General features: G+C 35.7%; 2 protein-coding genes across 4 annotated transcripts; one reads left to right on the top strand and one right to left on the bottom strand.

The window, feature by feature from the left end:
* Positions 1–273: 273 nt before the first annotated feature.
* On the bottom strand, positions 274–2357 carry LOC128022811 (prepro-urotensin II-beta-like). The gene is made up of 4 exons (XM_052610599.1): positions 2341–2357; positions 1894–2203; positions 465–508; positions 274–382 (listed from the first exon to the last, which is right to left on the bottom strand). The coding sequence occupies exons 1-4, from the start codon at positions 2355–2357 to the stop codon at positions 274–276; spliced, it is 480 nt and encodes a 159-aa protein (XP_052466559.1).
* Positions 350–19790, top strand: LOC128022067 (coiled-coil domain-containing protein 50). 3 transcript variants are annotated; one of them, XM_052609291.1, is made up of 13 exons: positions 350–542; positions 1956–2066; positions 4407–4502; positions 9407–9469; positions 9558–9681; positions 10427–10517; positions 15276–15378; positions 15474–15559; positions 15993–16055; positions 17342–17458; positions 17985–18094; positions 18189–18283; positions 18363–19790. In XM_052609291.1, the coding sequence occupies exons 3-13, from the start codon at positions 4454–4456 to the stop codon at positions 18509–18511; spliced, it is 1050 nt and encodes a 349-aa protein (XP_052465251.1). In that variant the 5' UTR covers positions 350–542; positions 1956–2066; positions 4407–4453; the 3' UTR covers positions 18512–19790. The 3 variants fall into 3 exon arrangements, with proteins under 3 accessions (XP_052465251.1, XP_052465250.1, XP_052465252.1); XM_052609290.1 differs by lacking the exons at positions 350–542; positions 1956–2066 and adding an exon at positions 2885–3489; XM_052609292.1 differs by lacking the exons at positions 350–542; positions 1956–2066 and adding an exon at positions 2889–3489 and having other exon boundaries at positions 18366–19790.
* The last annotated feature ends 231 nt before the right edge of the window (positions 19791–20021 follow it).

Below are 20021 nucleotides of genomic sequence, written 5' to 3'. Positions count from 1 at the left end.
ATGTAACTACTTTCTAAAGTAGTATGCACACAATAACTTTTTTTTAAACATATTTACTTTATTTACATTAAAACTTAAAGCATATACAGGTATATACAAATAAATTATACACTATTTTACCAACATCAAACATAAATATCTTTTTTTTTGCAAATTTAGTGATCAGGCCCACAGAGTTCGTGCACTAGCGTTGAAAATGACACGTAAAGCTGAGAACACGCAGGCGCACGTACTGTAAGTGTGTAAGTGCTTGAGTGTTATTAACTGGATGTTTCAGACACAGTATTTCCAGAAACACTCTGTGTTGCCGCCTCGTTTGCGATACTGCTTCCTGCCGCCCAGGAAACGACTCGACAACGGCTTTTCCAGCAAGACCTGAACGACAAACGTGAGTCAGTATGCTTAAATTATCCTTCATAGCTGTCTATTGATATCATGTTCAGAGATGTCAATAAATCACTCACTTCTTTTGCATCTCGACTCGAGACGAATCCAGCTGTTCTGAGACCTGAGAGGGAAATGAAGAACAAGACTAGATAAGAGTGAGTTACGTCCAACTGCTCATATCAATCCCTTCTGTTACCGTAACCCTGCATTTAAATGTAAATTACAACAAAAACGTCATGAATTATTATTAATAATTTAAAATATTTATAATTGAACAATATAATTGTTGGGATAATGTAACAAGGACATCAGTATAGGTTCACTGTTTCTATTTAATGTCTCAGTTGTTTCTCAAGATTAAATGAGAATGTACAGTACAGACCAAAAGTTTGGAAACATTACTATTTTTTATGTTTTTGAAAGAAGTTTCTTCTGCTCATCAAGCCTGCATTTATTTGATCAAAAATACAGAAAAAACAATAATATTGTGAAATATTATTACAACTTAAAATAATAGTTTTCTATTTGAATATACTTTTAAAAAATAATTTATTCCTGTGATGCAAAGCTGAATTTTGAGCATCATTACTCCAGCCTTCAGTGTCACATGTAACATCCAGTCGATCACATGATCATATAAAAATCATTCTAATATTCTGATTTATTATGAGTGTTGGAAACAGTTCTGCTGTCTAATATATTTGATGAATAAAAGGTTAAAAAGAACTGCATTTATTCAAAAAAAACAAAAAAAAATTCTAATAATATATATTCTAATAATATATTTTTTTACTATCACTTTTTATCAATTTAAAACATCCTTGCTGAATAAAAGTATTGATTTTATTTAAAAAAAGAAAGAAAAAAATTACTGACCCCAAATTACTGACCAGTAGTGTATATTGTTATTACAAAATAGTTATATTTTTTAAAAACATAGCTTATTTTTTCCTTTACTTTTTATTCATCAAAGTATCCTAAAAAAGTATCCCATGTTCTGAAAAAATATTTAGCAGCAGAACTGTTTCCAACTTTGATAATGAATCATCATATTAGAATAATTTCTAAAGGATCATGTGATAATGATCCTAAAAATTCAGCTTTGCATCACAGAAATAAATGATAATTTAAAGTATAATACATTTAAAAACTATTATTTTAAATTGTAATAATATATCACAATATTACATCTTTTTCCGTATTTTTGATCAAATAAATGCAGCGTTGATGAGCAGAAGAAACTTCTTTCAAAAACATTTAAAAATAGTAATGTTTCCAAACTTTTGGTCTGTACTGTATCTCTAAACTAATTTTAATTCAGAGAGCTAGCAAGGCAGCATTTATCATTTTCATTTTCATTTTGTACTTGATGTACTAAACTAATTTAGATATATAACAAAATAAAATTACTAAAATTCTCAAGTTAAAACAAATTAAATATTCAATATCTCAGTGATACTTAAATAAGACTGGAAAGCATAAGTCGAAATTGCCCTGTGGCGTCACAGCGAGTTTAAGGGAAGAGCATATTGAAATGAACCGCTGACCGTCACTGCTGATGTCTCCAGTGATGAGGGATGGGTAACCGAATCCTGCGGCACCCTGGGACAGATACGCCTGCCTGGAGTAACTCAGGTCGTCTGGACTGACCACCTGCTCCTCTTCTACAAGAACTACAGGTGAACATGATATATAACATATAACCTGCTGAACTTTAGCTTGTGTGAATGAGAGCAGATGAGAGCACTTACCAGGCCTGCCGTAGGTCATCTCTGCCGAATGGATCAGAGGACGTCCCAGCAGAGGTTCGAGGACGCTGAGAAGCAAAGCAAAGAATAGAAAGAGTTTACACATCATGATGACACGTACACACACACACACACACTCTCTTTCTTCCGTGACTTTAGTCAGGAGGGTCTCGTCTCAACGTGTTTCTGTCCTGCACTTATATACTTTCCATCGCTGGCCATGTCTCCATCCCATCGTATATTCTGTGCTTGTATATTCACAGAGGATGAATTAATGGATCAATAAAAGTGAAAGACAGGCGCAGGGTCTGTGTGTCTGGGTTCAGGATGTAATCCAGCCGAGTTCATAAATCCGTCCGGACGCAGGTGGGAAAACGACACTTTGTGCTAGAGCTCGCAGGATGGAGTCGGCCAGGCAAATTGCCCGCTTAATTCATTTATTTAAGAGGCTGCTGAGATTTATTTCCCATGATGCCTGCTGCGGTTTCCTCCTTACGACCCTTGTGCCTTCTATTTTAGGAGACTGGAAATGGCAAACAGAAAGTGTGACCAATTTTCTTAATGGTGTAAAGAAAAAATGTGAGTTATTTTGGCCACAGAACTTCATGAGTGATAGACACATCTCTTCAACTGCAGATCCATCCATCCATCCATCCATCCATCCATCCATCCATCTATCCATCTGTCCGTCCGTCCATTTATCAAACCTAAGCTGCTTTTTGTAAATCTGTAAAACTGATGGAACTGAGTCGGGATGCTTTCAAAAGGTATTAATTTGCATCCTTTAGGGGGATATAAGATGCAAAGGTGTACCTCATGAAAGGGAAAGTGACAGCTTTTTTTACCTGTTTTTTTCTTCTTCTTCCAAATACGCTTTCTGCAAATGTCCTGATGATAAGAACTATAATATAATATTATAAAACTGGTCAATACAGCATTCTAGGCATGAAACGTTTAAAATACGTATGCAGACATGACCCCAAAATATTGTAATGGAGTTGTATGTTTGTAGACCAAAGTCCCGAGACAGTTCCTCAGAATGAACAGCAGGTGGCGCGAAAGGCGCGTGCGGAACTCTACATGATTCTCTTTGTTTTGACTGAGAACAAAAGTAGATTCCGAACTTAAACAATGATTGTGTGAGGAAAAAAATCTCCCGAACATGAAGAACAGAGGACACGGAACTCACGCTGGAGAAAAGAAGAGCCTTAGATAGATGCTAGTCAAACGACACTCTCATGTGTTTGTGTTTTATTGTGTGTCACGCCTGATTTAAGCTCGCGCGCGCGTGCGTGTGCGCGCGAGGGAGACGCGACTTTCACGGATCTGCACGTGTCTGCAGTGACAGAAGACGGTACGTTTGTTTTTATCTTGTTTTTGTTGTTTTCTGATATAATTGTTTATTATAGTGTTTGTTGTTGTTGTTTTTTTTTTGTTCTTGTAAGACTTATATTCACTATAAAGTCTATTTACGTGCAACTACACAAAATAGCAGTTAAAAAATAGAGCACTAACATGAAATAACTGATTATATATATAAGGTTTACTGTATGTGGTTGTTTAGTATTCTTAGTGAATTTAGAAGCAGCATCACTAAAACTGAAAGTGTGACCTAGTTTTTACTGAAATGGAAATTATATTTGAAAATATTAAACTTGGACTATTAGAGCATTTTGTTTTAAGCTGTTAAAATAAAACATGGAAATCAGCTTCTCTGAATTAGACATGCACTTGAACATATGTCACTGGTAATGATGTTTGCTTTGCTGTGGTGTATTCTGCACTGTATCAGACATAACAGTGGTATTGAATGTTGTTTTTTTATGTTGTCTTCATTTTAGTGTTGGCAGCAATTTAATAATGTTCAACATAATGTTTTTTCTTGCAAGGTCAATCTAACCTGACCGCTAAACTTTACTGAAGCTATGCTATTATTGATGGTATTTCACCATTATATTTATTGGATTATATTTGTGCCGCCTTGTTATTGATAGGCAAAAAATTATTTCCTTAGCTTATCAAAATATTATTGAATGCTCACAAACTGGAAACAAATTCCAGAGAGAATAAGAACTTTGTCAGCGTCTTCGTCCTCAACACAGTACGTTTTATTGTTTCAGGATTTCTGGAGATTAGATTATGGCTGGCACCTTACAGAAGTCATACTGATTGCTTCTAGTGTTTGACAGTGATAAGAAATTGTGCTAGTGATACTAGTAAAAGTGTTTTTCAGCATGTGACTTCTGGTGTTTGTTGTGTTTGATGCTGCAGGTTTCTTCAGAACATCATGAGACTGTGAGCTCAGTGTGGAATCAGCCATGGCAGAAACGGACATCGACAAATCTCACCTGCCCGGTGTTTATGATGGTATGTGTCTGCCTTTTTCTGTTTTGCATTTTTAGTTCCTATGCATGTTCAAAGTGTCAGTGTGTACGTACACACACACACACACACACACACACATATATTAGATGAGAAAAAAGTGAAAAGTTTAAATGTTGGGTTGGCAACCAACGTAAATTTTAAATAAATCTAAGTTGTATTTAAATAAGTGAAGTTATACTGAAAGTATAATGTTAAATTACTAAATCTAAAACATGTGTAAAAAAATAAATAATAATAATATATATATATATATAAACTATACCCTTAAACCAAAAACTTGCAAAAATGCACACAACAAAACCACTAAATGTTAAATTTAAATTAAATCTGAAAATATATAAATCAAAATTTTTATCAAAATATTAATCAATACTATAACAGTATAGAGGTAATTACCATAAAAACATATTCATTAATTGAAATAAACATTAAAGGAAATAAAACGATTTTTAAAAAAATTCAGCTGTAAATGAAACTAAAGTAACTAAAAGAAAATAAATTAATTACTAAAACTAAATATACGTATTTTTAAAAAGAAGCTATAATTATAAACAACTGAAAAAAATTAAAATGACAATAAAATGGAAAAAAAGTTTAACAAATATTAACAAAAGCTATAATAGTATATCAGTGATGCTAAAATAACACTGGCTGTAAGTCACTTTACCTAAGTCACTTTGCCAAATGATTTAAAAGTGTTCTTCATCCCTGTTGCTGCATGCAGGAGACAACTACACTTGTATTTATTACCATCAAACCTACATGTAATTATCCATAATATATCAGTTTTCTGAAAGACAAAGCATTCAAAGCAAATCCTCTGGGGAAAAACTTGATAATATTGGTTAATATTCCTGTGCAGGTTTTCCCGGTGAGTTGTGTTGTCTTCGATGTTGTTTGGCAGGGCTGCTGCTGTGTATTCTAGGAGATGAGATCAGCATTCAGGAATGTGATGTGAGCTCAGGACAGATCGAGGGTTGTGTGGAGAAGATAAGAGCTGGAGACCGTCCATACACTTGTGCTCTTATCTGCCCTGGATGAGCTCAAGAGCTTCCCCGCGTTCCTGTTTCTTAAACAGGATTTGGGTCGAGATTCCAATCTTCTCCCGTTTTGGCCTAAAGCTGCAGGCAGGAAAGGGGTGTGAAGAGTTCAAGTGCTGGAGAATTTAGATGGACAGCACACAATGGCATTCTCTTAAAAATAGCGGTACTTCATAGTTGTCTTTAGTTTATTACAATGTTCTTCACACTAAGAAAAAAATATAATGGTAATTTTAAGAACTGTTCACTTAAAGGTTCTTTAGGAAGCCAAAAATAGTGTTTTAGATGAGTTTACATCACAAACCTGTAAACAAGAAGGCAAGAGAAACAAGGAAGTGCTGTTTGGATTGTTCATATAAACTGATGCAAGGCTGTAGTTGTACCTAGAAAGCAGACGCTTCTGCATGTGCAAATGGAAAATTTATAAAAACTTATAACCCCAGCGAGCTGCTTACCCGTAATGCATTTTAAGGCATCATATGCACTCTCTGGGTTTTGGAGCAGAGCTTCCGATCTATTTCTTTGAGTTGATGCGTGACCAAACCAAACCCTCCCAACTTCATTGCCGGATATTTATAGCTTCTGATTCTCATGCCAAATATAGACAAAGAACTGGAGGAGCAAGCGAGAGATTGAGAGAGATGAGCAGCATGCAGGAAAGCATGAGGGATAAAAGCACGATAGTTTCATGCAGGGGTCCCGATTACTGTCTTTTCTCTCTTTTCCTAGTTTCTCTGACTCTGAACAGCACCATCTGTTTGGCTCAGGGGTCTTATTTCCACAAATGGACCCTTAACCACCATTCATTGTCCTTGGTCTCTTTAAAGGAAAAGTTAATCCAAAAATTTTGTTAAAAATGTACTCACCCCCAGACCATCCCAGATGAGTTTGTTTCTTCATCAGATTTGGAGAATTGTGTCATTCCTTGAAGTGCTCAGCAATGGATGAACTGGAGTGAATGGGTGCCGTCAGAATGAGAGTCCAAACTGTTTATCAGAACATCACAATAATCCACCAGTAATCCAAGCACTCCAGTCCATCAGTTAACGTTTTATGAAGTGAAAATCTGTGTGTTGATAAAAAACAAATCCATCACAAGCATTAATGTAACGGCCAAAATACGAGTCCATAATCCTTAATAATTGTTTCTACAGTGAAAAAGTCCATCAGCTGTTGTCCTCTCACATTAAAATCCATCCACATATTTGTTTTAGATCTAATTTGGACTCTTTTGGTTTGTAACCACTGCTTGATCTGTGCATATTTCTCTCCTGATTCAGACAAGACAACTTTTCCACTGAAGGAAGCAAAATATGGATAGAGAACTATTTTCTCTGGAAGCAGTGTCACATTTCATGTTACAAGACTGGAGTAAAATTACATTTTAAAATATATTCAAATAGTAAATTTAAATTGTAATAATATTTCTGTACTGTATTTTTTATCAAATAGGTGCTGCCTTGGTGAGCATAAGATACATTACAAAATCTTACCACCCTCAAACTTATGAATGTTAGTGTATGGACCACTTTAATGATATGTAATGGTGCTTTTAAGAGTTTTACAGCCTCCTTTTTTGTTCCACAAAAGGCAGAAAACCCTTTAGCTTTGGGACCTCTTGAGAATTTACTGGATGTGTAACTAATGACAGCATTTTAGTTTGAGTTGCTTTAAATGATGTATTTTCAGAATTCAAAAGCAGTGTTATCTTCATAACTATCCTTACTTTTTCTCTCAAAGTCAAAGCTGTGGGAAATCAAGTACTAACCAGTGTATTGGAGTCGATCATTCATGTTCACATGTAATGCATCAAAGCTTTCCTTTGGTTTCAGAAATTGCACGTCACTATTTCTGGTTCAAAACCGGTTCTAATTTTAAGGTGCATAATACTCACTCTTGTTAGGCATAAAAAACCCTTTCCATGGCATTTAGTTTAACTGTGAGTAGTATGCCAGCCTTTATGAAACAGGCTTCTGTCTTGTGAGGGCCCATGTCAGCTTTTCCATCCCGGATGAGGGTGGAGGTGCCGGCGAGGTTTTTTTTTTCCCCTAACCTTTTTTAACATCCATCTACTCGGGCACCAGTGCTGTTTACTAACAGACTGACCTTTAGCACATAGGATGAGCTCACACACGCGTGTGTATGTGCTTCATGACAGTGGACGGAGTTTGACACACGGACGCAGGCGCATCTTGGAAAACGGTAAAATCCACTGCCGAAAAACTTGAGAATAGTATTTTTTTTTTAAATAGTAGTTGTCTAAGATGGTTATATAAAACTGCATATTTCTGAATGTTTGTTACAATACAAATCTGTTGTATTGGCATATGAAATTTCCAATTAAATTTCCTACAGCACTGACAGCTCTGTAATTAGACGACCTGTCATTTATAATGGAGAGTCAGCTTTTATGACTCTGATGTTTAACATGCTTGTGCGATGCTTCATAAGATTTTATTAGCTCACTGAGTTTTCCACACTTACTTCAAGAGAGCATGAGACAGAGTGGGAGGGTTGTCGTTTTATATACGCAGCTTACAAAAATATGTTCTAAGAACATTCCCATTTGATCACAAAGTTCTCTGAATGTTCAAAACATTAAGGGAACATTCCATTTTATTTTGCAAACATGAGAAAGTTACTTTTGAATGTTCTCTGAACGTTCTGAATCAAGTAGCCAGTTTACAAAAATATCTTCTAAGAACAAACATTTAATGATTTTTTTTTTTTTGCATTGTATGAATGCTTGAACATGCAGTGCACCACTTTCCAGTTTTGATTTATGTATTTGATGATTGTGATATTTTACATATGCATTTTCTTACAGATTGATTCTGCTTCTTCTACACCATATAACAGTGAAAACACGGAAAAACAAGAAAATTCTCTCAATGAAAGTACTGTTTCATAAATGACGGAAAAGTATGCAAATTACGACAAAGGAGCTAACGAAACCTTCCATTTCTTCATTTTGCAAACATTACGGGAATGTTACTTTTGAATGTTCTCTGAATGTTTGGAATCAATTAATAACCAATCAATGACAGTCAAGAAATATTCTATTAATGTTAATGGAAGAGTGATTGTTGAGAGAATCATAGCTGTGTATATTTAATCAGTAGGGGTTTATTTGACCTTCAGCAGTCTTTTGTGTGACGGTGTGTCAGCTTTAAGGGCTTTCTTCAGGTTGATATTGTTTAACGGTTGTTTAATAGACCCCTGTCAAAAAAGGCATTTGAGTGAGCTGCAGTTTTGGCCAGTAACACTGACACACCTCTGTACGCTTATTGGGCATAATGAGCTTTTCCTCTGAGCCATTGTGTTAAAGTTGTTGACCCAGTTGGCTTGGCAGTAGTTCTCATGTTTGGGGCACAGTGTGGCATTATTAACAGAGCAGAGACCGCGATTGACTCAAACATAAACCGTCCTAGAGAATGAATAGCAGACGCCGATGGTATTGTTTATTTGGACATGGAAATGATCGACAGATTGATAACTCTTTCTCGATTCTCATTGTTTATTTGCACAAGCTGTCTAGCAAAAATTCTGCAAACTAGATAAAGAATTGCATGTATACACCAACAATATTTGTGTGGTGTAAAATTGATTTAAACCGATATTGCTGCAGTTAGACTAAATTCAGCTTATGAAAAATTTTGCATTATCATTATTAAAGTAAATGGGTTGATCATTAGTATGTTTTGCATTGCTGCTGTCCCGTTTTATGAAGATTACAGTAATATTACCATGCTTTTGTTTTGCAGCAACCTTAAAATGTGGTAAAATCACTATTATGTAGCCATTAATGACATATTTTAAGACTGTATCTGTGTGGTATTCCCACAGTGTGCCAGTGTTTCTCTGTGTTAGAGGACGGTGCATTGGCTTACAGTCTTCAAGAGCAGGAAAGTGAGTATAAACATCCTCTTCCTGTAATCTGGCTCATCCTTTCTCTTCACTGGGTTCAAATAGACCTGATTCATCTTTATCGTGTCAGTCGAGCAGTTCTACAGCACCAACATCCAGAAGAACCAGGCGGTGCAGAACGATGTTCGCTTGGCCCGGAGGCTGCAGGAGGAAGAGGAACAGAGACTGAATCTCCGCCAGGACCCGAGGCAGCTGTAAGTACCGTCAGGTCTCGACATGTGTCCCGAATTACTCAGTCAGCAACATGGAAAAACCACAGACATTTAGGATATTCAAATTACTGTGTGGAAACAGATGCTTTGATTCATTCGTGTTGCATAACTTGATTCGTTTGTGAATTGCTGCTTGGTGTAAGATGAAAAGTTTTTTGAGAGCAAAGTCAGCATGGCATGCTTCAGTAAAGTTACATTTTTCCACTGATTTGCACCGCATTTATGGTTTTATTAACTGTTTTTATTTTAATTTTTTTTAGAAATGGGTTATTTTTTTATGCTTGCCAGGTCGGCATTAATTTAAGGCAGTAATATTGTTACAAATTTATTAAAACTTACAATAACTGTTTTCTATAGGAATAAATTTTAAAATATAATTTATTCCTGTGATCAAAGCTGTATTTTCAGCATCATTACTCCAGTCTTCAGTGTCACATTATCCTTCACAAATCATTCTTATCAATATGCTGCTTTGCTTATGCTTAATAACCTTTCTTATTATTAAACAGTTGTGCCGCTTCATATTTTAGCTAAAGCTGTGATGCATTTTATTGTAATCTTAGATGAATAGATCAATAGATCAGCGTTTATTTGAAATAGACTCTTCTGTTGCATTAAGGCAAAAAAAACTTTTTATTCTTTTTTAAAACATTGCAATTGACACAAAAGCAAGGGAAACAAAAGCATATATTATAAATATAAATTAAACTGTCTGTCTGGCTTACAGGGAGGAGGAGGACTGCAGATACGCACAGATGATCCAGGAGGATCTCCAGAGGTGTGCGGAGGAGACCAGGAGGAGAGAGAAAGAGGATGAGGTGCGTTTCATCCAAACAGATCAGACTAGATTCTTATGTTTTCTGAAGTAAATGTAAAAGTATTGTTCTAAGTGGTTGCTCACTGTTACAGTAGCTTTGAATTATGTGTTTAAATATCTGATATTGCATGGTGATGTCCTTTCGGTTTTAGATCTGTGATAATAATTATGTGTTTGGTATCATAAAATTAGCTTCTGTAGCTCAGATGCTGCTACATATTCATTCTACAATTAAAAACGGACTGGATTGGCTCTTTTAACTGAAAAGCAGTCATTATCTTGAAATCTTCCCATTCATAACTATGATAAAAATCATAAGGTCGCTGATAAAATTCAACCCAATATGCCTCATATACAAGCACAGAAATACGCTTGGAAATACATCGTACACTGTCTGAAGCTGTAAATAAAGATTGTTGGAGTGCCTCCTCTTGGAGTGCTGTGTTGTCACTCTTTGCTAACAAAGAATGAACTATATTTTAGGTCAAAAGTAATCTAAAAAGTAGTCCTAATACCTTACTTGTATGTGTAATCCAATAGATCCATTGTGTAATTTGTAATCCGTAACCGATTACAATTGGTAAGTAATCTACACACTGATGTGAATCTTCTGTTCTCTCATGTTAAGCTGATTAAAACTCATTTGTGGAGTGGTGCTTGTGTAGAAATGCTTTTGTAGAGAAGAAAAAAGGAGAGAGAACATAATAGATAGAAGAGAGTGAGAAGAGTGAGGCCCGAGTCGGATCTTATACTCTTTTATCCACTGGCTTCAAGATTTCTGTCTTTTATTTAGCTGTTGGGCGATATCCCTGTTGCCTAAAGGAGCAGCTTTGTCTTCCTTGTTGTCTGGAGTGGTTTTTGAAAGTGTTTGGGGTGACGAGTGGATGTCATCTGGGAAGCAATGTCCCGCCGGATGCTTTAGTGGTGAAACAGTGAGCTTCTGTATTTGAGAGAAGATTATATACAAGAGCCCTGTATTCAACACTATGGAAAGACGTCTTTTGACTCAATTAAAGAGACATACTGATCCGGAATATGCCTGGATTTGATATTTTGTATTTAATACAATAACTAATTATTGATTTTGTCCACTAGTTCCAGATTTGGAAACTTTACGGTGACAAAACTCCAAATACTGCCTTTAATCTCTCTTGTCCCAGTACTAATTAAGATTTATTATTTTTACATTAAGATGATCAGATTTGACAAACAGAAACTGGGAACATTTCTTAGTTCAAGTAATTAAAATAAAAAAAAACATGGACATCCCATTTTTGGATGTTTTTTTGTTTTTTAATTGCTGTGGGTTCAATAAACAATTATTATTATTATTATTAATAATTATTTATATACTTGTGGGTCAGACAGACCTTTGCAAATAGGGTACAGATTATCAAAATCATGACTTTAAATACACATATTGCTAAAATAAATGAGAACAAATTCTAAAACTAAACTAAAACGGGCAAACCGTAAGCAAAAGACCAGATAAGAACAGATTTCCAGATATCGGACCACCAACATATATTAAATGTGCCTGATCATTAATCTGGATTAAATCTTATTTAACAGCCTAATTCAATTTGGTTTCTTATACCAAAGTCTATATTTCAAAGAGTTTGAGATTTCTTAATTGCCGGTTAAACTTAAAAATTTCCACAGATATTGCAATACAGGAAATATTTATATGATATTTAGGCACAACTTTACACCACATAGAGACACCTTGTGGAATAATAGAATTATTACAATAAATATAAAGACGCTATTCACACAAGAATGGTTTGAGAATAACGATTTGCCAGATGAAGATGGTCAGTAAATTCAGTGTAATGCATTTATGGAGATATTTGCGATTTATTTGCGATAAAATGTTCCTTAAGAGAATATAATAGTGTGTGTAGAGCCATCCCTCTTGCACTAAAACAATAAATGCAAAATACTCTTACATATTCTGATTTAAGACAGAACTGTTTAGATCAGGGTCAGATGGAATAATGCCAAAATAATTAACATGTGGAGAACAAATAAACCACCATAACAGATTTCTCATATTTGTCATAACTTCATTATATTCTATGGGTTTAATGAATTTGCAGACAAGGAGAGTGCACACTTAGAGGAGAGTGCCATTGAATGTGTAGCTGATATGAAGTGGGTTTCAATAAAATAAAGAAATGAACTAAAATCAGAACTGAAAACAAACTCTGGATGAAAAACTACAACAACAACAAACCTCTATAATATATGCATTATGTTGGTTAGCCACCAGAGTGGAAACTCTTTCACCACAGTGCTTCACAATGCTGCCGAGGGCAGGTTTATTGCTGTATCTTAACTAACCGTGCTTAAACTCCTCACCAGTGTGTAAACCCTCAGGTTCAACACATTTTATCCAAATAAACTCCCAACAGCTTCAAGGCTGGAATACCCATGAGCCCACACAACTGCATCCTCTGATGTTGCGTGAGCTTGTGTAGTAAATGCATTGTGTTTCCCATGGGGAATTTTCTGTTTATTTATAAGAAATACAGTACATGCTTTACAGTGGGTAAAAACCCCTTTGGTGAACGTCCAAACATCTTGTTGATCAAAAGTAGAGCTTGACTCATCTAGACGATCAGCAATCACAGTCAACTGATAATACATTAAAGTGTAGTTCAACCATAGATTAAAATTCTGTACTTGTTTATCTTAAAATTAAACTCTGTCTGGCTCACAAACCTAGCAAATGTAATTAGAAGACTTGGAATTTTTTCTGTCTTTGTTGTTTATAAATTTAAGCTTTTTGGTTCTGCTTTTTTGATTTAGACCCCATGAGGGCGAGTGAATGAATATATATATATATATATATATATATATATATATATATATATATATTTATATTTATATTTTTATTTATTTATTTATTTATTTATTTATTTATTTATTTATTTATTCCATGATGAATAGCCTTTTAATAGTGTAACAAAGCATAAGCCTCATTTTACTGTCCTCTAGTGGACAAATGAAGCATATACTTCATAGTGTGCGCTTTTTTTTCTTTTCTTTTTGAGTTAAAGGAAACCACTTAAAATTAACTTCAAACTAAACTTAAAGAAAAAATTTTTTTTAAAAAGTGGTCTGCATTTTTAATGTGTGAACTCGCTTCTTGTCTTTATTTCACATATTTAACCACTCATTTCCTGTTGCTGATGACACTGGTGTAAAAATGTTTCCTATTGTATTTTCTATTCGTAAAAAGCCACAAAACCAGGTCAACAGAGTATTTGTGAAACATTATATGTCATATCTATATTATCATATAGTTTTCTAGATTTCACGTTGCAAATTCACAGATTCTGAAAGCTTTTTAAACGATCTGGTATGAATTAATTGTGATATTACAGAAGAAATTCTACTTTTGGTAACTGTGGTATTTTGGAGGAAGCTGGTTAGGATCAAGCAGTAAGATCAGTTATTCTCTGAGCTGCTGCTCAGTATGAAAGCGTTACAAAAATGCGTTAGCGCTCATGTGCGCTGTGCGGTTTTATTCCGTGATGTCAGTGTGTAGATGAGGTCTGAAAGATCACATGCTAGGTGTCCTGAGAATCGTCTCTGTGGGCGTCACACGTATAGTGTGTGTGTAGGTGTGTGTCTGTGTGTGAGCTGTACTTTCCGCACGCCTGGCCTTCAGCTCGTCTGGTGGGTGTCAGCCTGGTTTACATGCTGTAAGATGAGCTTTTGTTCGAGTGACTTCGTGATGGAAGTTTCTCGACCCACTTTGACACCTCTGCTGGGTGATCTTAAACTCAGACCAAGATGTGTGTGTGTGCGCGCATGTTTTTGTGACATATCAAGACACAACTCTGTGTAATGACATGGGTATGACACAGGTATTACAAGAAGGACATAAGCCATGTCCCCATTTTTTTTTTTTTTTTTTGAGAAAGTAAAAATGCACAAAGTTTCCTGTGAGGGTTAGGGTTAGGTGTAGGGTTAGGTGAAGGGCGATAAAATATAAAGTTTGTACAGTATAAAAACCATTACGCCTATGGGATGAACCCACTTTACACAAATACAAACGTGTGTGTGTGTGTGTGTGTGTCTGTAAACTAAGTCATACTTTGAATATCAGTTTTTTTCCATCCTGATGCATTAGATGTCTTTAGTTTGGCCACTTCAGGCCTGTCAATTGTGCATTACAGCTAAAAATATAGATTGTAATATGATATTGATTAATATGACTTATCAGTTTCATTAATGATTTTTATGATTTTTCCACCATAAAAATAATAATAATAATAATAATTTAAAAAAAGGTAATTGCAAATCTTTCTCACAATTCTAATTTTCTTTTTCTTTTTCTTTTTTGCAATTCAGAGAAAAAAAAAGAAACTTGTTAGTCAAAACTGTCACATATAAACTTAGAATTACAAGATGTAAACTCGCAATTCTGTGAAGAATTGAGAGATAAAAATATATATTTTATCCAGTGGAAGAAACTAGCTTTCATAGAATCAATGTAGAGTATTACTTTCCTTTTCAGCTAATGCCACCAAGCCTTCTTATTAACTTTCCACAATCCAATCATTTCTCACTGAATGACTCCCAGAAGTCCCAGCTCACGTGTTTCAGACTGAACATCCTGTTTCATGATGTTGTAACATGTTGTATGTTTTTTGTAGATCTTTCCAGTTATGGTTATACTGTACTGTTAAAACACAACATGCTTCAGTCGGTTTTATTATTGAAAGTGTTTAAATTGGTTTCTGAACAGAAAATCGCTAAACAGCTACAGGAAGAAGAAGAAATGGAGATGAGACGGCAGAGGACTGCCACCGGTTACAATAACAACGATTGTGTTTCTGCACTCTGTGATGGTAACTCTTTTTTTTTTTTTTTTTTTGCAAATGCTTAATGTGAACGTATGCATCACGTTGCTCAACAGCGGCACATTTTGATCTCTTTCTGTCAGACTTGGGAATCTGGGAGCAGGTGCTTCAGGACGCTGAGCTGGCACGTAGACTTCAGGAGGAAGAGGATATGCTTCCTCACAGAGAGGTAAATTATGTTGAACGCATTTTATTCGCTTACACAGACACTTGATGTCTACTACTCGAATCCAGCTTGATTTTGGACCAGTTTTGGGTTAGTTTTTGAGGTTTGAGCAGGCTTTTACACCTGTATCTCTCTGTTTCTGGAGATTGTGAGAATCTGTGTGCCTGTGTCTAAGTGCACTGGTGGCTTCAGGTTTGGGTTTGCCTTGGTCTTTGAATTTGAAAGCATCTGAAGGAAATTTCATTTGAAATTAAGATCTAAAACTGAATGTAAATGCATTCCTCTAATATATCCAGTGTTGTTATTGTCGGATTAAACTATTAAAACATTGTTAATTGAATTTGAGTTGTTAAGTGCAAAATAAAAACCATCATAAATAAATATAAGATGAAACTTCAACTTAAAAAAAACTTTAAAATCATGTGTTTTTGTTCAGCGATTTCCTCAGAGCTCTGGATCAGAGCTGGACTTCATTGCAGCACAAGTAGCCCAAGACGAGGTAAAAACATCATCAGGATAACTGGACTGATAAACAGATTGAGCTCCTTATTTGCTTGAAATGACAATTCTAACATTAAAGGGGGGGTGAAATGCTCGTTTTCACTCAGTATCCTGTTAATCTTGAGTACCTATAGAGTAGTACTGCATCCTTCATAACTCCAAAAAGTCTTTAGTTTTATTATATTTATAAGAGAAAGATAGTCTGTACCGATTTTTCCAGGAAAAACACGAGCGGCTGGAGGCGTGACGTGTGGGCGGAGCTAAAGAATCACGAGCGCGAGTAGGCTTTTGCGTTGAGAGCGTCTGTGACATTATCGTGAAGGAAAAAACATCATCCAAAACCATGGCTAACAGTCAGATTCAGCGTATATTTATGATCCAGAATCAGATCCCGAGGCTGAAACTGAACGAGAGCAGCATCAGCAACGACATCTCTATGTGGTATGTTCTGAAACTGTATATATTTGCTTAGCGGTTTTGGAAAATGACTAAGTTCCACTTTATGTCGTCTTTTTTTTTTTTTTTTTTTTTTTTAAGCTGTACATGTGGAAAGTGCAGTGCAGTGCAGTGATAGCTAAGTTAACAACACAGAGATATTTGAAGCAGTTTTACTCACCGCATGCGGTTCCAACACACGATCGTGACCCTTTTTCGTTGGGACTGCATTATCCTTAAGAAATAAACGATGTGCAATCCGAAATGCAGGGAACAAACAAAAACACTTGCAATACCGTTGATGCTCTGTAAAAATAAACTCCATCCACTGGGTCTTAATGCTGTTTTTTCTTTGGTAATCTGTGCAGGGTTGTCTTGCCCTGGCAACCAAAAACACACTCCTTTTGTGACATTTCGCGACGCTCTCGCTCTGATCAGTGAAGTCTGTTGTGCTCTCAGTGCTCTGCTATACGGGAGCGCGCGCTCTTCCGGCAGAAGTGCCTCAGGACCCATATAAGGAAATGCCGCTCCATCTAACGTCACACAGAGCCATACTCGATAAAAACTTTCCGAAACTTGTGACAAACCGGAAGGAGTATTTTTGGAACAGAAATACTCCTTCAAACGTACAACTTAATTTTTGAAACTTTGTCCATGTTTAGCATGGGAATCCAACTCTTTAACAGTGTAAAAAACTCAGTATGCATGAAATAGCATTTCACCCCCCCCCCCCCCTTTAAATATCAAAAGTTTAAACTGATACTTCTTGATTCTCAAACGTCTCAGTAAATATCAGTTCAGATGTCGCCCCAAATCTCTGTAACTCTGCTGTGCATCATTGCTAATCAGGAGATTGCCCACTACATGCAGCGCCATCAGAGACGAGTCAGAAACAGACCACAAGATCTAGAGATCCAGACCAGACCCCCTGAAGCAAGAGATAAAGGAAAAAGCACAACCAGGAAGGTCTGAATGAACCGCATTCATTTAATGAAAACACAACACACATAAACATATGATTACAACACAGAATGATTTTCTTGATAACCTCAGGTGTCAATGCAATGTAAAACATGTACGTTAAATGCTTATATATTTCCAGTTTAAGTTTCTGTATTATATGGTATTAAAGCACATAATTTTTGTGTGTGTGTGTGAAAAAAATGGAAGCTTATTTTCACCACTGGATAAAAGAAATTGACTTTTTGCTCCGAATTGAAAGTTTATGTCTTGGAATAACAAGTTAAATCTTGAACATCTTGTAATTCTGAGAAGAAAAGTCTAAATTGTGCAATTCTGAATGTACATCTCCCAATTCTGACTTTTTTCTTAGTATTGTGAGGAAAACATCTAAATTGTAAGATCTGGCGGGAAATGTGCTTTTTCCACTTCGGACATTTAATTTGCATTTTGTTTCACATTTCTGTTTTGATGTAAATGGACATTCTGTGATTTTATTTCACCGTTTGGGCCATGTTGTCTTTAATTTCAGGCTCATCTGATGTTGCGAGAGAGGCTGAACTCAGACGGACTGCATTCTCCTGTGGAAGAGGAAGACTACACCACCGAGAACCATCTTACAAGCCCATCATGCACTGCACTGTGAGTCACACATTATCACACATTCACACAACGTGCCATTTCTCAAGAACAACTTTTAACACTAACTGTATCTGTGCATTTCATCTCTTTTCAGTCGAAACCAACACATACACAATATTGCAGAGGAACTGGACCCAACGTTCAAGGCTAGGAAGCGTGAAAGCCAGATTTCCACCAGCCCCCCGTCAGGTTTGAGCACACAGTCATATAATAGGAAAGTTCAATAACTATATTTGCCACATCAGAAGCCATTTCCTGTTTTTTTCAGCAGGTCTATGTTTGGCCCCTCGTAACCCGCACAGTATCTTTTATGACTATCTACCAGAACCCCCCTTCACACCACCAACTAAACGGCAGAGCGACAAAGCAAGACGTCACAAAGCCAAAGACAAGAAAGAGAACTGTAAGCAACAGTGAACATGTGACTGACTGAGGGTTGACTTTTGAGTGTCTAAACAAGTATTGTATAATCCAACTGAACGACATAACAAAACATTATGGCACCAAGGGAGATGTACATAATTCAAGATGAACACTAAAATACATTGAGTCAAAATATCTTCATCATATAGTGATCAAAAACCTGTTTTGCAAATGTTTTCAGTGACAGGTGTGTACAACATGGTCATTTCATCTCTCATAACAAACACTAGCGGATGATGTATTTTTGTAGGTCAAAGTTCAGAAATGAGTTCGAATTTTAGCATGTATGGTTGCATCACGGTTTCTTTATTAAAGATTTTTTTAACCTCCAGGTATTTTTTTAGTCATTTAATGTACATGTGGAATAACATTTTTAACTAAACTGTAAAATAAATAAATAAACTAAACTAAAATAGTTCATTGAAGAAATAAAACACCATAGATCTTGTGTTTTGTATAAAATATGTTTGTTTAATGCCGTATTTCTGCTATCTTTGTGTTGTGCAACACAATCACCTTATTTCAGCATTTTCCAAATGCACATTTGTTTTGGAAATGCGTGTTCCTCATTTTAGGATCTTAAAAAAGAACTGCAAATCTGTTTTTACTGATGTTATTGGGAAGCATTCATCTGAAGGTCAGAGGTCAGAAAAGACCCTGAGAAGGCTTTTACCAGAATGTGAAGATTCAGGGTTTTTGCAGTTGGAAATTCGGTGGATTTGAATTAACGCTATGCAGGGGAATTCTGATGGTGTTGAAATAAAATATCATTCACTGTCATATCCTGACAGCCCACAGAATTTCACTGTAACCTTTAGTGCATGTGCAGCATGGTGATGACATCAGCCCCACGAACGCCTCTCTTTTCAGAAAGGCTAAATACAGAGTTTGCAGGTCTCATATTAGAGGATTTATTTTTTGTGTGTGTGTGTTAATGACGTCTTACGTGTTTTCATAATAAGTCACCAGAGCACATTTTGAGCATGGATGCCTTTTTTCTTAAATAACAAAAGGCAACTGAACGTATGAAAGTTGTAGGTCTCATTTTTGAAGATTTTTTTTCTGTCTTTTGTAATATGTGTTAACATCTTATAGGCCTGTGTTTTCATAATAAAAGTCATCGAGGCACATTCTGAGCATGAGCACTGCTTTTTCTTAAGTGGCAAGAGGAAAACTGGTCTTATATGTAGTTTAAAGGTCTCATATTAGATGATTTTTTTTTTTACTTGTGTTAATGTCTTACATGTTTTCATAATAAAAGTCACCAGACCTATGAGCATGAATGCCTCTTTTCTTACATGGCAAAAGGCAACTGAACTTGTATGAAGGTTTAAGGTCTTATGTTTGAAGAATTCTCTCTCTTGTAATATGTGTTAACATCTTCATTGCTTTCATAATAAAAGTCATCGAAGGACTTTTTTTTTTTTTTGAGCATGGCAAGAGGACAATTGGTCTTGTGTAAAGTTTAAAGATCTCAAATTTTTCAAGATCTCAAAACATCTCA

Source organism: Carassius gibelio, chromosome A11, assembly GCF_023724105.1.
Source record: "Carassius gibelio isolate Cgi1373 ecotype wild population from Czech Republic chromosome A11, carGib1.2-hapl.c, whole genome shotgun sequence".
In the NCBI taxonomy this organism is placed as follows: Eukaryota; Metazoa; Chordata; class Actinopteri; order Cypriniformes; family Cyprinidae; genus Carassius; species Carassius gibelio.
The sequence above is the reverse complement of the archived record's forward strand: the minus strand, read 5'-3'. Positions and strand labels throughout refer to the sequence as shown.

Excerpts from the sequence above, each read along its gene's own strand:
- LOC128022811 (XM_052610599.1), bottom strand. Across the intron at positions 509-1,893 it reads GCTCTTCCCTTAAACTCGCT|GTCTCAGAACAGCTGGATTC; the intron begins GTGACGCCACAG and ends TTTCCCTCTCAG. Across the intron at positions 383-464 it reads CGAGTCGAGATGCAAAAGAA|CGTTCAGGTCTTGCTGGAAA; the intron begins GTGAGTGATTTA and ends ACTCACGTTTGT.
- LOC128022067 (XM_052609291.1), top strand. The coding sequence starts at position 4,454 with ATGGCAGAAACGGACATCGACAAATCTCACCTGCCCGGTGTTTATGAT. Across the intron at positions 9,470-9,557 it reads CAGTCTTCAAGAGCAGGAAA|TCGAGCAGTTCTACAGCACC; the intron begins GTGAGTATAAAC and ends TTATCGTGTCAG. Across the intron at positions 18,284-18,362 it reads TTCCACCAGCCCCCCGTCAG|CAGGTCTATGTTTGGCCCCT; the intron begins GTTTGAGCACAC and ends TGTTTTTTTCAG.